Source organism: Clarias gariepinus, chromosome 7, assembly GCF_024256425.1.
Source record: "Clarias gariepinus isolate MV-2021 ecotype Netherlands chromosome 7, CGAR_prim_01v2, whole genome shotgun sequence".
NCBI lineage: Eukaryota > Metazoa > Chordata > Actinopteri > Siluriformes > Clariidae > Clarias > Clarias gariepinus.
Genome location: NC_071106.1, coordinates 18,992,598 through 19,016,452, shown reverse-complemented (window position 1 = coordinate 19,016,452; position 23,855 = coordinate 18,992,598). Strand labels below are relative to the sequence as shown.

General features: G+C 38.8%; 2 protein-coding genes and 1 non-coding gene across 4 annotated transcripts in view; 2 read left to right on the top strand and 1 right to left on the bottom strand.

Annotated features, from left to right (window-relative positions):
* Window positions 1-73: 73 nt before the first annotated feature.
* Window positions 74-6,771, bottom strand: rab11a (RAB11a, member RAS oncogene family). The gene is made up of 5 exons (XM_053499989.1): window positions 6,601-6,771; window positions 5,014-5,209; window positions 3,279-3,472; window positions 3,023-3,103; window positions 74-2,380 (listed from the first exon to the last, which is right to left on the bottom strand). Exons 1-5 carry the CDS (start codon window positions 6,638-6,640, stop codon window positions 2,244-2,246), a joined length of 648 nt encoding a protein of 215 aa, XP_053355964.1. The 5' UTR covers window positions 6,641-6,771; the 3' UTR covers window positions 74-2,243.
* Window positions 6,772-7,327: 556 nt separating this feature from the next.
* Window positions 7,328-7,399, top strand: trnaq-cug (transfer RNA glutamine (anticodon CUG)). Its single transcript has one exon. It is a non-coding gene; the product is annotated as a tRNA-Gln (tRNA).
* Window positions 7,400-8,996: 1,597 nt separating this feature from the next.
* Window positions 8,997-23,855, top strand: part of dennd4a (DENN/MADD domain containing 4A) — a 31,955-nt gene continuing 17,096 nt past the window's right edge. The window contains exons 1-13 of one of the 2 annotated variants that reach the window (XM_053500094.1): window positions 8,997-9,194; window positions 13,857-14,201; window positions 14,915-15,161; window positions 15,371-15,440; window positions 15,893-16,062; window positions 17,022-17,260; window positions 18,069-18,135; window positions 18,269-18,327; window positions 19,640-19,784; window positions 19,914-20,089; window positions 20,554-20,654; window positions 21,324-21,545; window positions 23,704-23,849. In XM_053500094.1, coding sequence (XP_053356069.1) covers window positions 13,891-14,201; window positions 14,915-15,161; window positions 15,371-15,440; window positions 15,893-16,062; window positions 17,022-17,260; window positions 18,069-18,135; window positions 18,269-18,327; window positions 19,640-19,784; window positions 19,914-20,089; window positions 20,554-20,654; window positions 21,324-21,545; window positions 23,704-23,849 — 1,953 coding nt within the window. In that variant the 5' untranslated portion in view covers window positions 8,997-9,194; window positions 13,857-13,890. The remainder of the gene's footprint in view (window positions 9,195-13,856; window positions 14,202-14,914; window positions 15,162-15,370; window positions 15,441-15,892; window positions 16,063-17,021; window positions 17,261-18,068; window positions 18,136-18,268; window positions 18,328-19,639; window positions 19,785-19,913; window positions 20,090-20,553; window positions 20,655-21,323; window positions 21,546-23,703; window positions 23,850-23,855) is intronic. The other variant, XM_053500095.1, reaches the window with a different exon arrangement.

Below are 23,855 nucleotides of genomic sequence, written 5' to 3'. Positions count from 1 at the left end.
AACAAACTACAAATATGAAGGTTACTTAACATAATTTAGAACATCACAAAACATTTATCACACATTTCCTAAATTACTCACTTAACTGGAATTTTATTTTTCACTTTAAAATTTTAATTACAGTGGATAGAGTAATAGAATAATGATTAAAATAAAATAAAAAAAAAATCACAGTACAGCACAGACAAACAAATGTTTTTGAGGCAATATGTGAAAGATAACTGACATAACATCAATATCCAGATAAACATAAAACACTAGCTATGTGCAGTGCTTAGGTTGGGCATAACTGTGCCATCTGTACCCATACATCATTGGCACTGCCCTTTAGGCCTCTACCAGTCAGGTACATGATTGGTTTCAGGCTCCCAAGTGCCAATTAGGAGAACGGCCCGATATCAGTCACGAAATGCATAGAGAAAGACATAGTGCCCAACTTGACAGGTATATAATTTTCTTAACAACTATTCTATTTTGCTTCAGACTGCCATATAGCAATGTTCATACTGATTTCACCATGACTGACTTTGCTTCAAACCTACATTATAATTTTAGCTGTAGAGATTCTCCTCTTTTTAACATTTAAGTGTAATAGAGAGCATGTAGGGTTATAAGTATATACCAGAACAGATCATGCATATTGTCCTCACTACCATTTCTATTGTACACACAATACTATCCCTTAGGCAGCCTTGGTGCGAAAATGATTTGCAGTTTATAATGTTCCCCACATCTGCTGAATCATAGGAATGCTTGTTTTTACAATCACAACATGATTATACTGGGCTACAATACATCATACATTCGTAATTCATTTTGATCAGAAACATAGTACTGTCCGTAAATGTCAAGAATCTTACATAATAGGCACAAAACAATAAATCAGCTGGCTACTATAGAATAAATACTAAAGAATTAAACTGTAGTGTGGATTAGATATGGAAAGAAATAGTGTGGTTGGTGCAAAAACATTGAAAAGCTCCAGCCTACAATAATCAAATATGTCTTATGTGCAACGGTCTGGCTATTCTTTCTATTGACTAAGGAATGTGGTACACTAAATGGGAAGTTTGTTCAACATTTTTATAGTCCAAGATCTCGGTCCTCATTTACTACACTACATAAATCTTAGTGTTGCACTGCTGTTAAAACATATACCTACACTGCCATCAAAATCTAAGTTTAGATGTTTTTCTATTAAAATGTTTCCTACATGATTTAATCTCGCTGTTAATAATCTAGCTAAAAAAGCTGAGGTGACATCAGAGGGCAGGTACCTGGGTGAAACATGGCAGTAGTCATAATGATGCTACCATGTGATGAAGACTTTCCAGCAGAGCTTTAAAAAGCAGGAGGGAAAAAGCCAACAATGTGAGCACATGGACAAAAATGGAAGCTTCCCTGTGTGACATTCCACTAAGAAAGGCACTAAAACCACTACTCTTCAAGAAATGCACAGGATGAATGGAACCAGCAGCAGCATGAGGAGCTCTCAGTCAGTGTAAGGAGTCATGTCTCATGTCACATGCACCAAAGAACATCTTCCCACTCCTCTTTCCAGAATGCTGATTTAAAGCATGCAAGCATATTCTACATTACAGACCACAGGAGCAACAGCAATCATGACTGACGTGTTACACTATCTGTTCAGATACTGTCAAAAATACAATTACAGGAGTGCTCCTAAGATGGAATTTAAGTTTACATGCAAAGAGAAGCATTGGCATACACGCAGCCATATCCAAAATTGATGATCTCTGGGGCCCAATGCTAGTCTTAGCATTTAGTATCCAAGTTCTCTACAGCATACAGCAACCCCTCCTTAATGTCAGTGTCTAATCTCAAGACAGTCTCAGGCACAGACCTGGGCCAGCTGCACAAGACATTGACATGAACAAACCTCACACTGTTCTTAAACGAAAGAGTATACTAAGACGTTTCAGTGAAGATCGGCACAACTGATTATTAAAATTTTGCAATTAAAAAAAGCCTACCATAGCAAAAAAATAAACAAACAAAAAACTAAATGTTAGTTCAGAGCGCAGGTGGTAACCCTTTTGAAATCTGAGGTTTGGAAACACAGCTTCTGTGCTCTAGCCCAAGCGTGCAGCTGCGCCTCTGAACCAAAGCAGTCTTTAAGAAGTGGTGGGGAAGGAGGGGAAGGGGTTCCCAATAGGAGGAGAGGGAGGGATGAGGGTTTTTCTGCAGGTGGGCTTTACAGGAAAAGGAGGTCATAGAGGGGGCTAGATGTTCTGGCAACACTGCATTTTTGGCTTGTTCTCAGTGGGCTGCACCTGGATGGACACCACGTTGTTGCTGGGCGATATGTCGTTGTCTCGGCGGTCTGACATCTGTTTCTGGGACACGATGCGGTAGATTTCTGTAAAATAACAATCAGCATGTAAGGTACAGGATCACAATGCCTGTCAACGAATGTAATTATTTTAGTACAACAACTAGAATTGTTTTGGGGAAATTTTATTTGTTTAACTTATAGAGGTTCAACTCATTGTGTGCAAGGAGACAGTGGCTCTAAAATAGCACTTGTATGATGAGATGCCTCTAAAATAATCTGAATTCATTATACCTTCTTTATACAGCCTTAGCCATAAACATTGCGGTATGCCTGAGGTAATGTAATTACCATGTTATATCTGATGGCCTTTAAAAATTTAAACTCCTTTCAGCTTACATTGCAAAAAGGAAATAAGGCTCGGCTGACAAACAAAGCAGCAACAGAGGCAGGAAGCTTTTTTTATTACAGTCACGTCAAGCTGGAGGAACTCAATGGACCCACCCCAGCAAGGTCAGTCCTTTGATTAGTCATTCATAAGGGAATGGCCTTCGACCAAAAACCAATCAGCCTTTAGCCTACACACACACATTTTCTCAAGCTCATTTGCATGAAGTTCTTCTCCTCGACTTTTTCCCCTACTCTAGTTTCTGGCCACATATGATTTGGCATATCTGACAGCATATAAGTAACCAGACAAATCAGTTCCTGAACTCAGAGACAACTCACCAGTCAGGATGGTCTGGAAGGCTGTCTCCACATTAGTGGAATCCAAAGCTGATGTCTCTAGGAAAGACAATCCATTCTTCTCTGCAGAGACAAGGAACAATTTTAGTGAGATAGCATAATTTACCCAAATTTATTCACTTAAAAACACAAGACTCCTGGACATACAACTTTTACTACTGCCTTATTAACAACAATAATAATAAGCAGAAGAATCATTATTCTGAATAGAAAGGTTATATCCAATTGTGGTTCTGACCTGCAAATGCACGTGCCTCATCAGTGGGCACAGCCCGGAGATGGCGCAGGTCACTTTTGTTACCAACCAGCATTATAACAATGTTACTGTCTGCGTGGTCCCTTAGCTCCTTTAGCCAGCGCTCCACATTCTCATAGGTCAGATGCTTGGCAATGTCATACACCAGCAAAGCCCCCACAGCACCACGGTAATACCTTCAAACCAAAATAAAGAGCAATCTCTTAGCCAGAGATCTTCTTGGATCAGATCTCTTAGATCAGGATCTTAGCCAGTAGTAGTTCAGGGGTTTAAAGTGGACCACAACAATTTCAAAACACAGATTCTATAAAGGGTGTTCAAGGTGAAAAATATAAAGGTAAACAGTAGCAAAACCCGAGAGCTTGCAAATTTGAATGTGAGAAATTTTCATTGGTGAGGCATCGACCAATAAAATGACTTCATTTCCACCCCAGCCCCGCCCCTTACCCTCAAGTTCGCGTTTACAAGTGCACAAGTGAGTTTTGCTACAGCAATATCGCAAAATGAGTAGCAAAAGTCAGAGCGCTGGGATTTGAGGTTGTACTGTCAGATCTGAGAGGTTGTGAGTGCCGACTTGTGGTTGTACAGCGAAACTGAAGTAAAGCGCAAAAATAAATGTGTAGTACACAATTGTGCCTGTCATTTTGTTTATGTGAATGACACTTTACACATTTGTCACTATCAATCTGCAACTTCGAATTCAAAACACAGGTGTTCTGAATATTGTCTATGTGTGCAAATCGATAGATGCAGCTTTTCACATCAGAGCTGTGAGTATAAATTTCAACTTACAAATACAAATATTAATTTTACAAGTTCTCACATTCAAATTTGCAAGCTCTCGGGTTTTGCTACTGTTTTACCTTCATAAAAAAACTTGGATTTGTAATAAAATTGCTGGTGAATAAAGATGTAAAACTGATTGACATTTACAGAAGATTAAAGGCCATTAAAGGAGCTCCTGGGAGGCCAGTGTTTCAGACATGAAGGAGACAGGTGTCATCGGCATACTGAGAAGACCTTCTACTTTGCTGGTATCAATGCACTAGTAAAATGTTGGGATAAGTGCATTATTGTAGCATGGGATTATATATAAAAAATAATAATTTAAAAAAGGGTTTTTTTTTTTGTTTTGTTTTTTTCCCATAAATGTATCCCAACATTCTGAACAATCAAAAATCCGGTTTGACCCATAAATTAATTTGTTTTTTTATGACGGAATTTCCATATATATCACAAAAAAAAGTCAGGCAAAAAAAAAAAAAAAAGACAAAAATCTACTTCGCACTGTAACAATGTACTAATTAGTGGTCCAACAGTACTTAAAACACTATAGCTGCTTCCTAAACATGAAGTCATCTGCCATGATAGAGGCTTTATAGCCATCACTATAAACTATTGATCAGTAGTCTAGACTAGTCTAGACAGTTGGGTCTGTCTAAGTATTGTTTTTCAGGAAAGCCCTGAACACTCAAGTACATGTACAGTATTTGCACTGCATTATAAGTAACTTTCAGATAAATACAGATTATGCTCATACCTAATACTCAGCTGATTAAAACATAATGACACAAATATTCTTATATGACTAAGTCAATGTCTAAGAACTAAAATAATAATCTGATGAAGCATCTGAGATGTAATAGTTGACATTTGCAGCTTATTCTGTAATGTGACATTGCCCTGAGCTTTCACAATGGCGGCGGTGTTTTCTTACGCTGAAGTGATGGCTCTGTAGCGCTCCTGCCCAGCCGTGTCCCATATCTGGGCTTTTACAGTCTTCCCATCCACCTGAATGCTGCGAGTAGCAAACTCCACTCCAATGGTGCTTTTGCTTTCCAGGTTAAACTCGTTGCGGGTAAAGCGGGACAGGAGGTTACTCTTCCCCACACCAGAATCTCCAATTAGAACCACTTCAAAGAAGAAGAAAAAATCAACTCCAGTCAACTCCAGATTAGCTATCACAATACCCCGTGCTGATTCAACTAAAATTGCGATTCTATAAGTATCACAATTTTAGAAATATCCAGATTCTATATTACATTTTTCCTAATTTTTAATACATAAAATCTGTATTACAGTAATCTGCTAGTGTGAAATAGTTTAAACCATTACGAGAGGCTGGGAGAAGTTGACTTAGGTGGCGGTTATACAACTTACTGGATGACAACAGCTATACAAGAAAGTAACAGAAGAATAAAAAGAAAAGCAAGGGAGAACAGTAGTTATAAAAAAAAAATATTAGATGTAAAATGTTAAATTACAAGATTGGGGTATTGGTGGAAGTTCAATGCTTAGTTATTGGAATAATAAAAAGTGCTGGAGACTCCCACTGTAACATCAAAACAGTAAAAAAAAAAAAAAAAAAAAGTACTACAGTAAAATAAAATGTGTTAATGTGTAATATGTAAAGCAGACTGTTGGATGTGACATGTGAGTGGTATTTAATGATTAACACTTCTCTAACCTTACTCTTTACTCAATCAAAATTTAAAATGGAAACAAATCGCCCCCCTGTTAAGGGACACAAGAATGACAATAATAAATTTTTATAGGAGACCTTTAATTATATAATATAGTGTATAATAAGAAGGTAAAACACGATACCAATGGCTAAAGTGTGAAAACACAAAGAAGTGAAACCTTGCAATAACTTCCCCCGGTATTAGGTTGAAGCAGCAGTCGGGCTGTTTATCTCTCTTCCTTGACTTTGTACTGACCGGGGCTTTGGCAAGTCAGATTAGCGTTAACTAGTTAGTAAATAAACACTGTCTTCCTGGTTAAAAAAAAAATCTGGTTGTGCGATTAAAAAAAACGTTTTCATTATTACGTTTTACACATTATTTGGTGTCATTATAATGTTCTTAACTGTGACTGACTGACTGGGTTTAACCGCGGCCTCGAAATCCTGTGTAAGGTATAAGGTGTGGTGCTCGGGACAGAAGTATCTAGATAAAACCTAAACACATTCGATGCTTTTTCACAGCGTCGCTAATGTGCATAGCGTTAGCTAACCAGAGTAATAAAATACACGTAGGTCTTTTTTTCTCTCTCTATTCATCACTCTAACGGTCACAGCCATTAGTGATTTGCGTGACGTATAACGTTTTTCGCTAACAATAAACAACATTTCTCGCTAATCCTGGCCTGTTAGCTAGCCAGCATAGGTGGAGACAACTAGCATGCTAAGCCCTATCTTATACTTCATGTCTCATCCAACATTAGCTTTTCCTTGTCTTGCTAACATTAGAAGAAGAAAAAAATCAAGACGACACCAACTAAAGCGGTTTTAATTAATATTCACCTTTAAACAGGTAGTCGTACTCGTCGTCTCTTGTTCCCATCTTGCTAGAAATGAAGGTTAATAAACAGTGGCAGGTAAACCCTTATCGAGCTCAACTGGAAACAGCCCACTCGGTCCTTTCCGCTGCTGCTGCACTGCAGTCAGACTGGGTGTAAATCGGAAGCCATGCTAACTATTTAGCAAGCGAGCGGCCTTCATTCGAGGGTTCAAAACAATTGATACGATTTCAGAATAAAAGTCACATTTTTCACAAGTTTTTTCCCTGCTTTTGACAAATGATGTGAGGAAGGCGTTGAAATACTGAATTAATTTATTTATATGTATCATTATTATACAATAGTTGGTACACTCTTACTTGCAGCAACTTATGTTGTAAAATACCTGTGTTGTAAAATCACCCGCTTTAGATACCGATTTTTTAAATATATATTTATATATGTTTTTATTTATTATTTGTGGGGAAATATCTTGTGGATTACCACAACAGAAAACATTCTATCATGAATGTTTATTTTAATAGGCAATGTTGGAAATGATAAAATGCTAGTTATTATGCTGTTAGGTTCAGCGTTTATCTCTCAGTGACAACTCAGTAGTAAAGGTAATGCAAATATATCTTAGCGTCGTTTTTATTAAATGATTTATTTAAGTATAATTTCTAGCCTTACGCTAACACTACTGTTGTCTCCATGTTTAATAGCTAAAAGTGGAGCACTTCTAGACAACTGGTTCCATGGTGTAATGGTTAGCACTCTGGACTCTGAATCCAGCGATCCGAGTTCAAATCTCGGTGGAACCTGAGAATAAGTTTTTTTTTTAATATATTAACATATATATATTTTTTTACTCATTAAGTTGTTGATTAAACTGTAAACTATCAACGATTAATAAATAACGGCTCAATCCAAAACACGCAACTGACACAATAGTAACACACAATTAGTGTAACAGATTAGTGTACTGTGTAGTTTGAAGGTTCTTCCCGTGCTTTATGGGTTTCTTAATGGGACTCCGGTTTCCTCTTCAGTCCATTTACCCTGAGACACCCCCCCCCGCCCTCCACGCAGGACATGGAAAACCAAGCAATAATGTAAATTAATTAATGTCTAATTTTGATATATCCGGTATGTAAAGTAGTGCACTGCTCATGACTTACCACAGGAGGACAGTATTTTTCAACTTTTTAAGAAAACACAGGGCCACCAACCAGGTATGCAGCCATATTGTTAAATATTAATTAAAAAAATATGTCACGCTCTAATATTCATTTGATCGCCTTTAGCTTTGATTACGGCCCACATTGTAGTGGTCAGTTCATGTGTGGGAATAATCCCCCAGAATTTCTCCAGAACCACTCTTTCACAATTTGAGTCTTGGAATATGGTTTTGACATCAGGGAGAAGTAAAACAATAGATGAGATAACCTGGCCATTCAGTACATTCAAAACATCAGCTGACTTAATTTTATTGCCACATAACGTTGCTGAGCCTAGACCTGACCAAGTGAAGCAACCCCAGATCATAACACTGCTTCTGCAAGGCCACTATACAGGGTGATTCTTACCCTGAAGTGCCCATCGCTCTGGATTAGTTTCTGATTAGTCTCCTTAACAAATGGTTTTCTATGGCCACACAGCTGTTTAATCCCAATCCTGTGAGGTTTTGCCAAATGCCTAAATATAAATGTAAATGTAGGTCTTGTTACATTGTGTGCATGGAAATGCTCTTATTTTTTTTATTTTTTTCACCATGCAACGTCACCAAGTGAAGGAAAATGTTTTTATTGTTTTTATTTTAATTAAATTGAATTTTAACAAACTATACAAACATCACTAAGCACAAATTTTTTAAATGGTTCATTCAGAATTGTGCTGCTTGAGTTTTAATTATTAAATGAAATTAAACTACGTAGATTAAAGTAATAGAAACACATACAGTACTGTGACAGGCTGGAAATTGCCTAAACATAATAACTGAAAAATTGGTTGTTTATGTAACAACCTCAGCAGAAACTTTATTTGGAGATCAATTCCTGAAGACCATTCCTACAAATACATAAAAATACAAGAAAGTCTGTCTCTTTATAAACAAAATATGAACAAATTACTATAACCTATTAACACTTCTTCATTTATATACTTACTTTACAAATTTTTTTTACACAAGAATTTGGCGCATTACAATAGCATGAGCGAATCTAAGAAGAAAATCCATAAAGTTATAATAAAGATACGTGAACGCTGGGTCTTTAGCGGGCGGCAGGTCGCGTGGACGTAGGGCTCGGGCTCGCGCTGCTCTTCCTCAGAGCCAGATGAGGTGTGACGTACACGCAGTTTTCTGGCAGTCACGTGATCGGCGCCAGCAGGTCCTGATAAGCGCGTGCGCGAGGCTCCAGCCCAGCGCATCCCAAAGCGGGCAGTGAGCGAGGATACGGAGACTGGCGTGTCGCAAAACACAGAGCTGGATACATAAATATACAAGGATTTGTTTTGTTTTGTTAGTAAGATGGAAGATAACAGATATATATCAACGTGAATAAAAGACGCGGCTGGGTTTCCACTGACTGACCATCAAAGCACAGCTCTGCTGAAAACGTAAGTGGACTCAGATGAGAAATATTTTTTTCTTTATTTGTCGTTGCATATAGGTGACATGTTTCCCAGGTTTACCCAGGTTTAATGATCGTAGCGGTTAAATGCCCGCGATATATGGCGGTCAGTGATGTGACACCCGTCCATGATGCGTGGATTTCGCTCGTGTATTGTGTTGACGTTCAGGTCAGACATCAGCCTTGAAGTCCCCTTTAACACTGGTGTGTGGATATTCTGTTTAAACTGGTGATCATAAAGCCTTTCCATTATTATGTAAGATCATATCTAAAACTATGGTCGATAGAAGCATGAATGTTGTGGCATTATGTAGATAAAATTATGAATACTATATTCATAATATATATATTCTTGAATTGTGAAATCGGAAGAAAAGTTATGCCATCTCCTGTCTCACCTGGCCCTCGTTATCGGTGACTGTAAGAGCACTGTGTTTATACTGTATTTGTTTTTTGGTCTCTTTTTTGGCCAGGAAGGCTTTAGTCCATTAGCCCTGGGGTATGTAAACATTCCCTTTGCTCTTTAAATGGCTGATTTTATGCACAGCCTGTTACTTTCTTATTGAACTGTAGTCTAACTAAACAAGATTTTTATTTATTTACATAACAATGGGATTAGAAGTTTCTAAATGTAATGATGTTGAAAAGACCACTTAGAAGGTTAAAATTTAAGTCTGATTTCTGATTAATTAGTTACGTGCGTAAACAGTACACAGGTTTTCATATGTATTGTTAAATGCATCAGTTATGATTATGCTCATTGAATACAGTCAGCTGTATTATTTTCAAGTTACTCCAATTCCCCTATACCCCTAACTCACCAGACACCCCACCCAGTGGAGTACAGTCATGCTACATAGCTTACATTGTTTTTCATTCAAGCTGATGAGATTTTTGTGTTCAAAGTGCCAGTGCACTGGAGTTGCATGAAGGCTGGTCTGAATCTTTGCCCTGCGCTTTCAATAATGTGTAGTCTAAAACCTTATCACATGCCTTGTTTGTGGTATGTTCACTTAAGGCATTTGCCCCAGCCCCCCCTCCCCCACGCCTATTTAAGACCAGCAGATGTGAGCGCCGAACTTTAAATCAGGTGTAAAACTGATGCTTTTTTAGTAGAAACACATTTTATTGTCATCCCTGTAACCCAGATCTGCCAGACAAAACATGTTTGGTTGGAAATAGCTCGGCTGCTTTCTTTCCTAAGTATGCAGATGTCTGCTTGTGTCTCTTAATGGTGCCGTGGAGTCAGATGTCCACCTCCGTAGCTTAAGCAGGACCAGATGCTTGGCCAAATGTGCTGTATGAGTTCCCGCTTCCTGCATTCTCCCCTTGGCCTCCCTATTTCTCCAAAGCTGTGTATTAGTAGGAACCTCCCTAGTGCAGGAGGCGCTGGCCCTGGGCCAGCAAACCCAGCTTTGAAACAGCTGTATGACATCAAGTTCATTGTTTTTGACAGTGTCTTGATTCGGCTCGTCCGTATTCTTCTCCGACTTTCAGGTTAGTGTAAAGATAAACAATAGTGGAAGATGGCATGTTATGTTATTCTTTGGCAGCTCCTTTATCTCCATCTTTTTTCATGATGCCATAATTTAAGGCCAATAAAGCTGGAGTGTCATTAATGTGCACTCCAATACTGTTCATATTGTGGTCTGAGTGTGCTTAAAAAGGTAGTATTACTCTTATTTGCCCCAAAATGACCATTTCACCTAGTTTACTGCTGTAAACTTGAACATTGTACAGTATTGTGATCCTAAACTGGTTTCCAAGGCTTTGTCAAAATTCAGTAGCGTGACTCATCCTAACCAAGTCAGTTTAAAGAGAAAAGAGAACTAAGTAATAGCTAGGGTCAGCTCTCCTGCTACACAGTTTTCTTAGAGGAAATCAGTCATCATTTGAGCAGACCAGTTCCCTGTTCTTTAAAAAGCTCCCCAAGACGGCAGATTGCACTTACGCATTCAGTGTTGTAGTTACGCAGGTTCTCCTTGGCAGGATTTCCGCCGTGTAGGAGTTTGTGATGAAACGCTCAGCTTCCAGTATGCTTCCGGACATTCCTCCAACTCAATGCCTCTGTGTGATGCTGCTGTGGTGTATCTCAATCGGGCAGCAACTTCCTGTCTGTACTTGCCCATTTTTGTCACAGCATGAGTCATTCGCAGGAATTTCTGGTACTTAAATGACATAAATACTGTTTACCTGAAGGTTTTTCTGGGCTTCCCTTTTTTCATGTCATTCACTTCTTTATATTACCATAACTGACACTGTCTTATAATTGGTTTCAAATTTAAACTAGATTTGATGTAAAATTATGCATTTACTTATTATGCTTTTTTAGAGGTAAAGCTTGTAATTGTCTTTGGACTTAAAATATAAATTATAAAGAATGCATTCTCCTACCATCAGTTCACATATAAGGTTAATTTCCTTTTTTAAATGTTGTATATAATTTATTTCTATTGACTTAACCTAAAACAATAAACATTTGCAGATTTTTTTTAACTATTTATTTTTTCCACCATTGTTGCCATGGTGAGGATTATGATTCTTCAGTTCAGACACCCAGTCCTGACGGATGGCATGGTTTTCGGTCCAAGACATTATGTCTCTATATGTAAACCAAAATCTCTCGCTTAACGTAACTGCTATATTTTTAACCTCACTATTTGCAGCGGAGTTTGCCGCATTCTGTGGTCTGAGATGTGCACGGATGTAGGTGGATCTGGGAACAGAGAGTTTTGTGAGTGGGTGGCTTCGTGTCGGTTTGCTCAGAGAGAACGTCAGAAATGCTGTTGCTTTGCTGTTGCGGATTTAACTCAGAGCAATTTGGTTTAAAGATTCACAATAGAACAGGATCAAAATAAATTGGAACGCACATTGATTGCTAAACGAGGCAGCGGGAGCACGTGTTCTAGACATGTCTTTAGCCTTGAGCTAGATTAGGGTTATATAGGGTACATGTTTAATCCCTGAGTCTTATTCTGCTCATTTTATTTAGTTATTGTCGTACAAATCCTCAAAATTGCATGGAAGGAGATGCTTCTGCACCCTCTTCAGCTAACCAGTTTAATAAAACAAAGTATTGGAAGCAGAACTTTTTCTTTTATTATTTTTACAGAGGGCCTAGTCAATAGGTCAGGTTTTTTCCTGAGCTCTTAAGCTCTGTCCCGTGACACTGCTGGCCCATAATGCAAACCACAAAGCCATTACCTCCAAAGCTCTTGACTGACTGACACCCTACAGAGAGCAAGAGAAAGTGCTCATCTGCAGTGTCAGTGCTGATGATGATGCTCAGCAGCCTGTAAACTGAGCCTGCACAAAGCCCTGACTATAACCTATTACTGTTACCATATGAAGTCAGAGACATTAAGATGTATTGGATATCATGAGACAGCACTGCAGCTAAAAACCCTCTTATTTCTGGCTCGTGACAGAGTGAAATATTATTCGTAAGGGTATTTGTAATAGGTACTCTACTCAACAGCCTGTAGAAACAAGACCCGGAATTTAATGTGTGTAATAACATTAGTATTATGGCAATTAAAATTAATGATGTTTAGGGATCTTTAGGGATGACGATAGGTCTTTGTGGAATGCCCTGGTCACACCCGCTCATGATCCATGATTATTCGCCAAGCAAGCAGAGACTACAAAATGTATGACTATAGTTCTAAACATCTGTGAGTTGTGTGTGTGTGTCGAGCCACACATAGTGCCTGGGTACACTCTCATCGCTATTTATGGCAACATGAAACAGCGATAGAGAGAATCAGTCACACTCAGCCAGCTTCACAGGGCTGTTCTCTGCACGAGTGAAGGCACTTGCACATGTGTGCTGTAAATTCCTCTCTCTTGCCCAATTTTTGCGAAGTCCAGAGGTGCATGTGGCATCCTTAATAGAAATGTTTGTAGTTGTTTCGGAGTTCCAGTGTCCCAACAAAGCAGTTTCATGCACGATATTTATACGTGTGACACATTCATTTAATATCTCCTTGAACAAACGCCTTTAAAGAGGTGCAGCTTATACAGTCAAAAATATGCTGTTATGCACAGCAGGAATGACTGGTAATTATAACCATATGGTCTCTGGCGTATTTATTACAAAGATTGTGGCATATGAAACAGCTTGTGTGTGTGTGTCTGAGTGTAACAGAATGGTATGTTAGATGTTTGAATCCTTTTCCAAGCTTGACGATGACAGTCATGGATGCAGATCAGAGAAAGTTGCTGCGTGAGTTCTGTGACTTCATTCTAAATGTGTTTTTTTTTTATGTGCAAAACATTATTTGCCTCTGTAAAACCCACAGGTCAGCTTTTTTTAAATGCCTTCCAGTGAAACATAGGTGATCTCCTGGAACGCATTTTGTACGGTAAATCCTGCTCAGTATGGATTGACCGCTTAGTCATTCTTAGTCATAGTTTTGCGCAAAAACATCACATTTGTTACGAAAGTCTGCAGTGTTGAGGCACTGTCTGCTGCTGTAATGTTTTATTTCTCCATCTGGCATATGTAGTTCCTGCTAGTTAAGTTTCACATAACTTTCTGAAGTAAGCAACATCCTGTAACGTAGTCCCTGCCTGCCCTACTTTTTCTCATGTGTGTGGTTACCCCATCTCTCACTGTCTCCCTCTCTCCCCTCTCAACTCTTTCCAGCTGTACTATTCTCTCTCTATGGGGAAGCTAGAAGATGGAGGACAAAAGCCCACGTGTAGCGGACTACTTTGTAGTGGCAGGTCTCACTGATTCCTCTGAGCCTTTCGAAGAGGATATAGCATGCGATGAAAGCTGCCAGAGAAGCTCAGGCCAAGCCGAGGCACCAATCACAGATGTAGCGGTGGTGTTTCGCTCTCAGGGCGAGGAGGTGCCACAGGGTTACACCTGCATCGAGTGCACTCCCTCGGGCCTTCCTGCTGAACTGAATGGAGGCAGCATCATGGGCCCACAGATTTTCCTGTGCTACAGGCGAGGACGAGACAAGCCGCCTCTCACTGACCTTGGGTGAGTCACATCTGTTTACCCTTTCCCATTACAATGAGCTCCAAATTACAGGAGTCGATCGTAATAGGCATATTATAGGAGTCAGGGAAATGGATAATAACAGCGTCTTAGTACAGAAATGTTTCCTTCGGCAATTACTGCTAGGGTAAATAACTATTAGGCCTGTCCTGAAATCTCTGACAATCTCAATATTTTGGAAATAAGAGCTTAGTCATTTATACAGTCAAAGAATGGTTCTTTGTACCACTGAATAGGCATTATGTGATTTATCTGTTTAGCATTGAACAACATGATAAAATAATAAAACACACTGGGTGCATTGCTTTTATAAGGCTTCAGTAAATTAACAAAAGCATGAAAAAAGTGAAAAGTTTAGTGAACACTTACACAGGAAAAATCCCCAGTGTTGAAATAGCATCCATTATGTTAAGTTAACACCGTACAGTATTTATATTGGTCAAGATGGAGTCCACTTTACACTGAAAGTATTGAATCAACACTGGAGGTTTTATTGTGTAGCTGCCTTTTTGCTTTTTTTTTTTTTATTTACCCTAAACAGTTTACTCAAATTCCTTAAGTAAGTATTGGGAAGGGTTCACATGACAATTTCCCAAGTTTCCACATAGCTTTTATACTGTAAAATCCCACAAAAGTAAAAGCATAATTTAGATAATCTGCACCTCATAAGGATTATTTTCTCATAATCTCCCTAGCGTCCTCTATGAGTGGAGGGAGAAGTTGAAGCCGGGATGTCACATCATCCAAACCACACCTTTCGGTCGCCCTGCCAACATCAGCAGCTCTTCCTCACAGAGAATCTACATCACATACCGCCGTGCGCCTGAATGCCATTCTCATGCCACGTTGGCCGTCACAGACATTTGTCTTGTTGTTCCTGGCAAAGGAGAAACACCACCTTACGCCTTCTGCAAAGTGGACAAAAACCTAAACAGCAGCATGGTTAGTGGCCTCACCTTTATCCCTGAGTGTGTGATTGGATACACACAAATATGTGTACAGCTTGACTGGGTTGTGTTGTAGACTAAGTTAATGCCGTTAAAGCTGCTGCAGGATTAGCTCTCTGCACCTTTAGTAGTTCTTCAGTATTGTTAATTCCTACACACAGTAACGTATTGGTTTTTTTTTATCTGTTCTGTTTGCCTTTTCAGTGGGGCTCCTCTATGTACCTGTGCTACAAAAAGTCTTTGGCCAAAACAAACACTATTGCATTCAAAGCAGGTTTGTTGTACAAAATGTTCTCAATTCATCTGTTGTGTTTAGCAATAGTTTAGCGCCAGATGAGGGGAAAAAATATTTTGTTTAGTAAGCATCAGTCAAAAACAGCACAGTGCAGCAGTTTGATATGATATCTTTGGAAAGATGGAGGAGGCTGGGGTGGTGTACATGATGTAAGTGATAGTCTTCCAGGGGGCAATGGGGATATGAACTCATAAAGCTGTTTTATGCCAGAACATGTTCTGCTCATGGGGATAGTGTTGTTGTGTTATAGTTGGACAACACGGCGCAGTAGGATGGGAATCAGTTTCTAGTTCCAACCCATTGGCTTTAATAAGTCTTCCACATGGAAGACAAGACTAGACACTTCCAGCCTGGGTGGTATTGATCATTTGTGCTTGGGGAAGCAGACTTTTCGTTAGACGAGCTGAGACTGATCCTTGTTTTTTGTTTAGGCCTGCTGTCACGGTACCCAGAAGAGGACTATGAGTCGTTCCCTTTGCCCGAGTCAGTGCCCCTCTTCTGTCTGCCAATGGGAGCATCCATAGAGTGCTGGCCCTCCCGGACGAAATACTCTCTCCCTGTATTCTCAACATTCGTTCTCACTGGATCTTCTGGAGAGAAGGTGAATGCACAAATATATAAAACTACATGTATATGCTGTTCTGTACTAAAAAATAGTAAAGATAGCAAAAAAATAGTAAAGATAACTTGCTTGTAAGGGAATTTGATGAGTAACAGACTGATGTTAGGAGCAATCAGGAAAATTAACATCTCAAAATTGAGCTAGTCAATAGAATGAATACTCTTTTCAAACTTTGTTTAGGCTGTAGTGTTTGCATGATTAGTATAGGAAAATATTTTAATACATTATCCTTTTTTAAGAAAGAAAAATTAATATTTTATATTATGGGAAATATTAGTGTGCAATGTTTTAATCAATTTCTCAGTCCAAGGTATTTCTCAATTAGGCTTGAAATCTGTAAACTTTGTTTTTACATAACATACGTCTTAGACTTCCTTAATGAATTGGTAAATAGGTTTATTGTTAATTTTTCAGTAAATTGAAACTATCAAGATTATTTTCGATTGATTATCTCTCTTTTCCACACATGCTACGGATGTTGTAGATAAATGTTGAGTTGAAAAGTTTTTTGGCAACATTGTATGCAAAAGTGAATTTGGAGCAGTTAGTACTTCAGTAAACTCCTCTTGCTCCTTTTACATGCACACTAGTCCCTAGCCTATTCATGTTTCTCTATTCTGTAATTTATTCATTTAGGTGGCAACTTCAAAGAAGCAAAACTACCCCCGTTATTGGGAGCTTCTATGAATAGAAAAACAAAAAAGAGAGAGAGAAAAAAAGAAACAAAAAAATCAAAGTTCCATTTCTCAAGTGACCGAGACTAAGTTTTGAATTTTCATGCCTTAAACATCATTTTGGAGTCAGTAGAAATAGATTAAAACCCTTCATCTCATGCACTCATTAATTTGGTGTGACATTTGGCCCAGAGGAGATAGCTGTGCACTTGGTCTACTCAGTAAAGCGCACAGTTTGGTAAGCTAACTTAATTGGCATTGCAGGTTTATGGTGCAGCGATCCAGTTTTACGAGGTATACCCAGAAGAGCGTTTGACTGACAGACAACGCACACAACTGGGCTTACAAGCCAGTGGTCCAAGTGCTGAGGACTCAATGATGGTCCACACCAACAAAAGCATCTGCCTTCTTTCTCGCTGGCCCTTTTTTGACGCTTTCCGCACATTCCTCACCTTCCTCTACCGCTACTCAATTTCTGGGCCACACACATTGCCTATTGAGAAGTGAGTATATTGCCAAATTTTTCCATATGTGGTCTGTTTTTGTTTCATTCATTACAGTGATATTGTTTGTGAAACTTGACATAATTAATATAAATAGGAGTCAATCATTTTGTTTGAGGTATTATTACTTAGTCATTTCATCAGTTTTGAGCTCTGCCACCCAGTGAGTCTAACATTATCATTGGGTAATATTTTAAGGTACATTTTGGTTCATAATCAAACTGTTTAACTGAAACTGATCTACATAATAATCATTAGTCCATGATTTTATTGGCCCATATAATGTTATTTTTCACCATATTGGTTTTCCCCTCCATTTTGAGAAAACCTTTTAACCTTCAACAAATTTAGCTCTGATGATATGCAGACTTATCTCACCAAAAGTTATTGGAGCGTTTTATAATATTCAAATGCGTCAGTTTCTAATTAACTTTGATGGTTGAAAATGTCCTTGAAAATGTTCAAATTGTGTTTATTGAGGCATAAAAACACAAAATAAATTATTATTTTACTGCACTTTACCAAAAAATAAGAAAATAAGAAATAAAAAATAGAGGTAAACAGCAGTCCTGATCGAATGTAACGTAGTAATACTACTCCAAATGGTGAAAAGGGGGAAAAAAAGTCATCATATCTCTGCATATCCCTTTTGCTGTATGGACACAAAATTTGAAAGCCATGTTAAAGGCCATGTCCTGAGGGAGGACAAAACTTTCAAACTGGTCATTTGACCAGTGATTTAGTGATTTATATTTATTTATTTATTATGCTTAGTAGCTCATTATATTTCTCCCAATCCTTATTGCAGGCATATCTCTCATTTTATGCACAAAGTTCCTTTCCCATCTTCTCAAAGACCACGAATTCTGGTCCAGGTGAGTTTAATTTGGGTTTCTATATGATGCTTCCTGACTTATATGTTTGTATGTATCTACAGTTTCTCAGAAGTGATGGTTAATCGAACTTCAACAGTATTTATATAAGAATGTGTGTTTGCTTGTTCCATAGTTATCTCCACATGATAGTCTCATGCTGAGCCAGCCTGTCTCCTCCCCTCTGTCTCTGAGGTAGCTCACACACACGCGGTCTCCTGGGGTCACTGGAATTGATTTTATTTTAACTTGAATTCTAATAGAATTCCACAAGATGTATAATTTTTAAACACTTTAGATAAATTGTTAGAATTAGGAAACATATAAGTATTACATATAAGTACTTTTAAATGGCATCATATTAGGCATCATATTAGGCATCATATTAGGCATGTAGTCACTAGACTAGACTAGAATTTCTGTCTTGTCACGATTAAGCAGTAGGAACTCAATTAGCATCCAGTCTCTTATGTCTTTCACACATTGAAGTCATCTTTATTAAGCTATTTTTATATAAAAGTGTGTCATCAGCATAACAGTAAAAACTAATACCATACAAATTATGTTGCCCATGTAAAGAAAACAAAGCAGTGGGCCTAAAACCGAACACTGTGGAACACCAATCTTCACTTGAGAACATGCAGAATAGTCACCCTCTAAATCTACGAACTGGTTGATATGGTTGATATTGGCCTGTAATTGGATCTGTCAGGGGTTGAGGTCATTTTCTGTTTTTGTGGTTTATATCATACAATGGACAGCTCCTTTGAGTATTTGACTTGTCTTGTGGCCTGTATAAACCAATTAATCATTACATTAACACCATGTAACAATAACACATTGTCATTGTTCATCATTCATCATTATCAGTTATATACCAGTAAAGTGGTGACAGGATCATGTAAAATATGATATATGTCACTTGATATGTGCTCTAGATAAACTAATCCAAGGCTCACCGATTCCAGCATGTGCCAAAAGTCAGCTAGTCGATTCCAATGCCACAGAGATCCAATATAGTACAAATCTTATTGCTGGCCAAAATAGAAAGGCACCACTCAATGCACCACAGCCTCCGAAAATGGGGCCCAGCAGGTAAAGAGGCCAAGACTGCCAACCTATCTTCCAAACTCCCCAGATTCCAATCCAGATAAACACCCATGGTATTGTGGACAAGCAAGCACCCGAAGGCTTCACTGCAAACGTCCCGATGCCATACACAACAGCACCCCACCAGAGGTCTTGTGAAATCATGCCCCAAGTGGTCAGAGCTACCCAGGCAGGGAACCTATACAATGCTGGGCATAATATTTTGTGTTGTAATGTTATGGCTGATCGGTGTAAAGTTATAGGCTAACTGATATATTTGCACTCAGATACCACCAATATTAAAGTAAATTTAACACACAAATGCTGATCGGTGAAGGCAAGGTCATGTGTAACTGACAAGCTGAAGCATATTTCTTGGCACATGAATCTGTTCTTCCCTTTTTGTGTTTTCCATCAGTGGTGGAAGTCTCTCCACATTGCTGCTAAACCTGGGTCCTAAAAATGCAGTGAGTCTGCTGGTTCTAGCTGTAACTGAACACAAGATTTTGGTGCATTCGTTGCGGCCAGCTGTTCTAACCAGTGTTACTGAGGCCCTGGTGTCGGTGAGTGCTGCCTGAAAGGCTTCTTCAGTCATTATACAAAGTTATAAAATTTTGCCTGTACATATACATTTGCCATTGATTACTCTCTGTTAACCACTTAACAATTCACTGAAACTGTTTTACTTGCAGATGATCTTTCCCTTCCACTGGCCATGCCCATACATTCCCCTGTGCCCGCTGGCACTTGCCGATGTACTCAGTGCTCCATGCCCCTTCATAGTTGGTGTGGACTCACGCTATTTTGACTTGTATGAGCCACCGGCTGACATTAGCTGTGTGGACCTGGACACCAACACCATCTCGCAGTGAGTGACCTTTTGACATGTGCATAGTTTTGAACCCCTTAGAGAGCTTCTCTTAAAGAATTATCTGTTAAGCTCAACTGACCTCCTCAACTCTTCTATAAAAATACCAGTCCTGTTTTTTCCCTCATAATATTACGTTTGCTGGCTTTCATTTATGACAAGGAGTTCTTGAGGAGATTTTTAAAAATGATAATGCAAGACACTGCTGGTCATTACATTAGTGTTCACTGAGCAGCATTCTTTAAAAGATAAGACATCCAGTCGCACATCTGGTAACCACATGTTCCTGTTTGTGAGCCAGGTGGAGAATGCTGAAGAGTTTAAGGAGATCATGGAGGTCATGTAGCTGTCAGATATATTTCTTAACTCTCCTGTCTGTAGATTTGGCTCTATCTTCTGCTTTTTGTATGGTTTACCTGTTTTGTCCTCCCTTTAATGATAAACTTCTGTGTTTGTTGTTTCAGCAAAGAAGATCGCCGAGCCCTGACATGGAAGATCCTGCCAAGGAAAGCTTGCAAACGTCTAATCAACACCCTCAGCAATCTCCATCAGCAGCTCGTGCAGGGTGAGTCCTGAGTCAGTGTGGTGTCTGCAAAGTGAAGATTTTTTTTTTTTTTTTTTTTCCTTTTCTCTCAGTTTCCATTCAGGGACATTTTTACTGTACTTAAACAGCCTGTCTGAGTGGGTATAGCAGGTTATGCCATGTCCTTTTTCAAGTGTCACTAAATCATCCGGTTCTTCATTAACAGATGACAAGAAAAAAGGGTAACAGTACTGATCCTTAAAAAGCTTTGAGTTTTAGAGTCAGAGTTCAGTGCTTTGTACCAACAGGGTAAATATGTGTATATCTGTTTAGAGTTTTGATGGTGGTAACTGATAGTTCTGTTAAGGTTATTAGTCTTAAGTCTTTTCACTAATATACAGTACATTATGTGAAGTATGATATATGTCACTTGATATGTGTTCTAGATAAACTAATCCATGCTTTGATGACCTTAAAGACTATAGTAAAAACAATAAATGTTTAGTTATACAAGGAATGACATGTACTTTTTAAAGTTCTGATATGACTGGAATTAAGTAAATCTTGTTTTATGTGTAAAATATTAATGTTTAAAGCTACTGTATCTTTATTCAAGCAAATGCCCCTTACATTATCACTAAATATTAAAACATGAGATGGAAATGGAGCCTATTTGACCTTTTTTATGTAAACTGTGTATATTTTCTGCAGATTATATGATGAGTCGTGAGGAAGGCCAGATAGACGTGACCATGAGCGAGCGTGACCCTGGCAGCGGGGGGAAGAGTCTCCAGTCACTGGAGCTAGAGATCCAAGAAGCCTTCCTGCGTTTCATGGCAGCCATTCTTAAGGGTTACCGCTCCTACTTGCTGCCTATTACTCAGGCTCCTTCGGAAAAAGCGACTGACGCCAGCTCTCTCTTTGACCTGCAAGGTAGGCATCTCATCCAACCAATAATTAGATTTGGTTAAACACCCAACGCCACAGATCAGGGTGAAATAAATCCGGTAACAGATGAACTGTTCACTAATAGAACTCTTGAGCTGTACAGCTCCACTGAATTTTGAAATGTTGAACTGTTAAAACTTGCTTCGAAAGGTCAAGCCTGAAACAAGACTTTGGATCACGTGTTCATATACATAGTGTGTATATTGTGCAACCCCATGATTTGTTCACAAAAAGAGGAAAAAGTCTCTATTTTACAAATTATTTATAAAAATCTGTGTAGAAGCAGTGGTAAAAATTAACTGCTACTTGTCCTTTAACAAGAGAACACTCTGTGACATCGTACAGCGTCAGGCTTTACCATGACCATCCTGGCCCCCAGACCATTTTTAAAGCATGTATGTATTGTGACACATGACCTCCATCACTTATTTGGATTAACTTCCATGCACACACATTCACCTGCCATCAGTATGATCAAACATGGTCTAACGTGGGAGAGGTTTTGCATGTATTCTTACATACAGTGTAAGAGACAGTGAGGAGAGAGGCCTGTAATTTTCATCATAGGTATACCTTTACTATGTGAGACAAAAGAAAAAAAAAATCCAGAAAATCACATTGTAGGATTTGTTACAATGCAAATTATGATGGAAAATTAGTATTTGGTCAATAACAAAATTTCATCTCAATACTTTATGTACTCTTTGAGTTGGCAATGACAGAGGTGAAACGTTTTCTGTAAGTTTTCGGGGTTTTCACACACTGTTGCTGGTGTTTTGGCCCATTCCTTCATGCAGATCTCCTCTGGAGTAGTGATGTTTTGGGGCTGTCGCTGGGGAACACAAACTTTCAACTCCCTCCTAAGGTTTTTTATAGGGTTGAGATCTGGAGACTGGCTAGGCCATTCCAGGACCTTGAAATGCTCCTTATGAAGCCACTCATTTATTGCCTGTGTGGTGTGTTAGGGATCAGTGTCATGCTGAATTACCCAGCCACGTTTCTTTAATGCCCTTTCTGATGGAAGGAGGTTTTCATTTTAAATCTCACGATACATGGCCCCATTCATTCATTCCTTTACACGGATGAGTCGTCCTGGTCCCTTTGCAGAAAAACAGCCCCAAGGCATGATGTTTCCACACCCATGCTCCACAGTAGGTATGGTGTTCTTTGAATGCATTCTTCTCCTCCAAACACGACAAGTTGAGTTTTAACCAAAAAGTTCTATTTTGGTTTCATCTGACTATATGACTTCAGACGGGCCTGAACATGTATTGGCTTAAGCAATGGGACACATCTGGCACTACAGGATTTGTGTGTTACTGGTGGTAGCTTTTGTTACTTTGGTCCCAGCTCTCTGCATGTCATTTACTAGGTCCCCCATGTGGTTCTGGGATTTTTGCTCACAGTTCTTCTGATCATTTTGACCCCCCCGGGGGTGAGATCTTGCATGGAGCCCCAGATCGAGAGAGATTATCAGTGGACTTGTATGTCTTCCATTTTCTAATAATTGCTCTTACAGTTGATTTCTTCACCAAGCTGCTTACCTATTGCAGATTCAGTCTTCTCAGCCAGTCTTCTCTACAATTTTGTTTCTGGTGTCCTTTGATAGCTCTTTGGTTTTGGCCATAGTGGAGTTTGGAGTGTGACTGTTTGAGGTTGTGGACAGGTGTCTTTTATACTGATAACGAGTTCAAACAGATGCCATTAATACAGGTAACGAGTGGAGAACAGAGGAGCCTCTTAAAGAAGACGTTACAGGTCTGTGAGAGCCAGAAATCTTGCTTGTTTTTAGGTGACAAAATACTTATTTTACAGAGGAATTTACCAATAAATTCATTAAAAATCCTACAATGTGATTTTCTGGATTTTTTCTGGTTTCTCTTATTTTGTCTCTTATAGTTGAGGTATACCTACAGTATGATGAAAATTACAGGCCTCTCTCATCTTTTTAAGTGAATGGCTGACTAAATACTTTTTTGCCCCACTGTATACTGTAAAAATGCAAAAATTTGAGATGATAACCAAACAGTTATACAGTATGATAGGTGGATTTTTATATCACAATAAAATCAAAAGGGGTAAGCAGTACATTTATTGCTATGCCTATAAGTGCAAAAGGTTTAATGGTTCCTTTTCTCTGCAGGGTTCCTGAAGAGTCGTGATCGCTCCCATCAAAAGTTTTACTCTCTCATGACCAAGACTCAGATGTTCATCCGCTTTATTGAGGAGTGCTCCTTTGTCAGCGATAAGGATGCAAGCTTGGCGTTTTTTGATGACTGTGTAGACAAGGTAAAA

Coding starts and splice junctions, on each gene's coding strand:
- rab11a (XM_053499989.1), bottom strand. CDS start 6,640: ATGGGAACAAGAGACGACGAGTACGACTACCTGTTTAAAG. Junction 5,210..6,600: donor GTACGACTACCTGTTTAAAG/GTGAATATTAAT, acceptor TCTTCTTTGAAG/TGGTTCTAATTGGAGATTCT. Junction 3,104..3,278: donor TGAGGCACGTGCATTTGCAG/GTCAGAACCACA, acceptor TTGTCTCTGCAG/AGAAGAATGGATTGTCTTTC.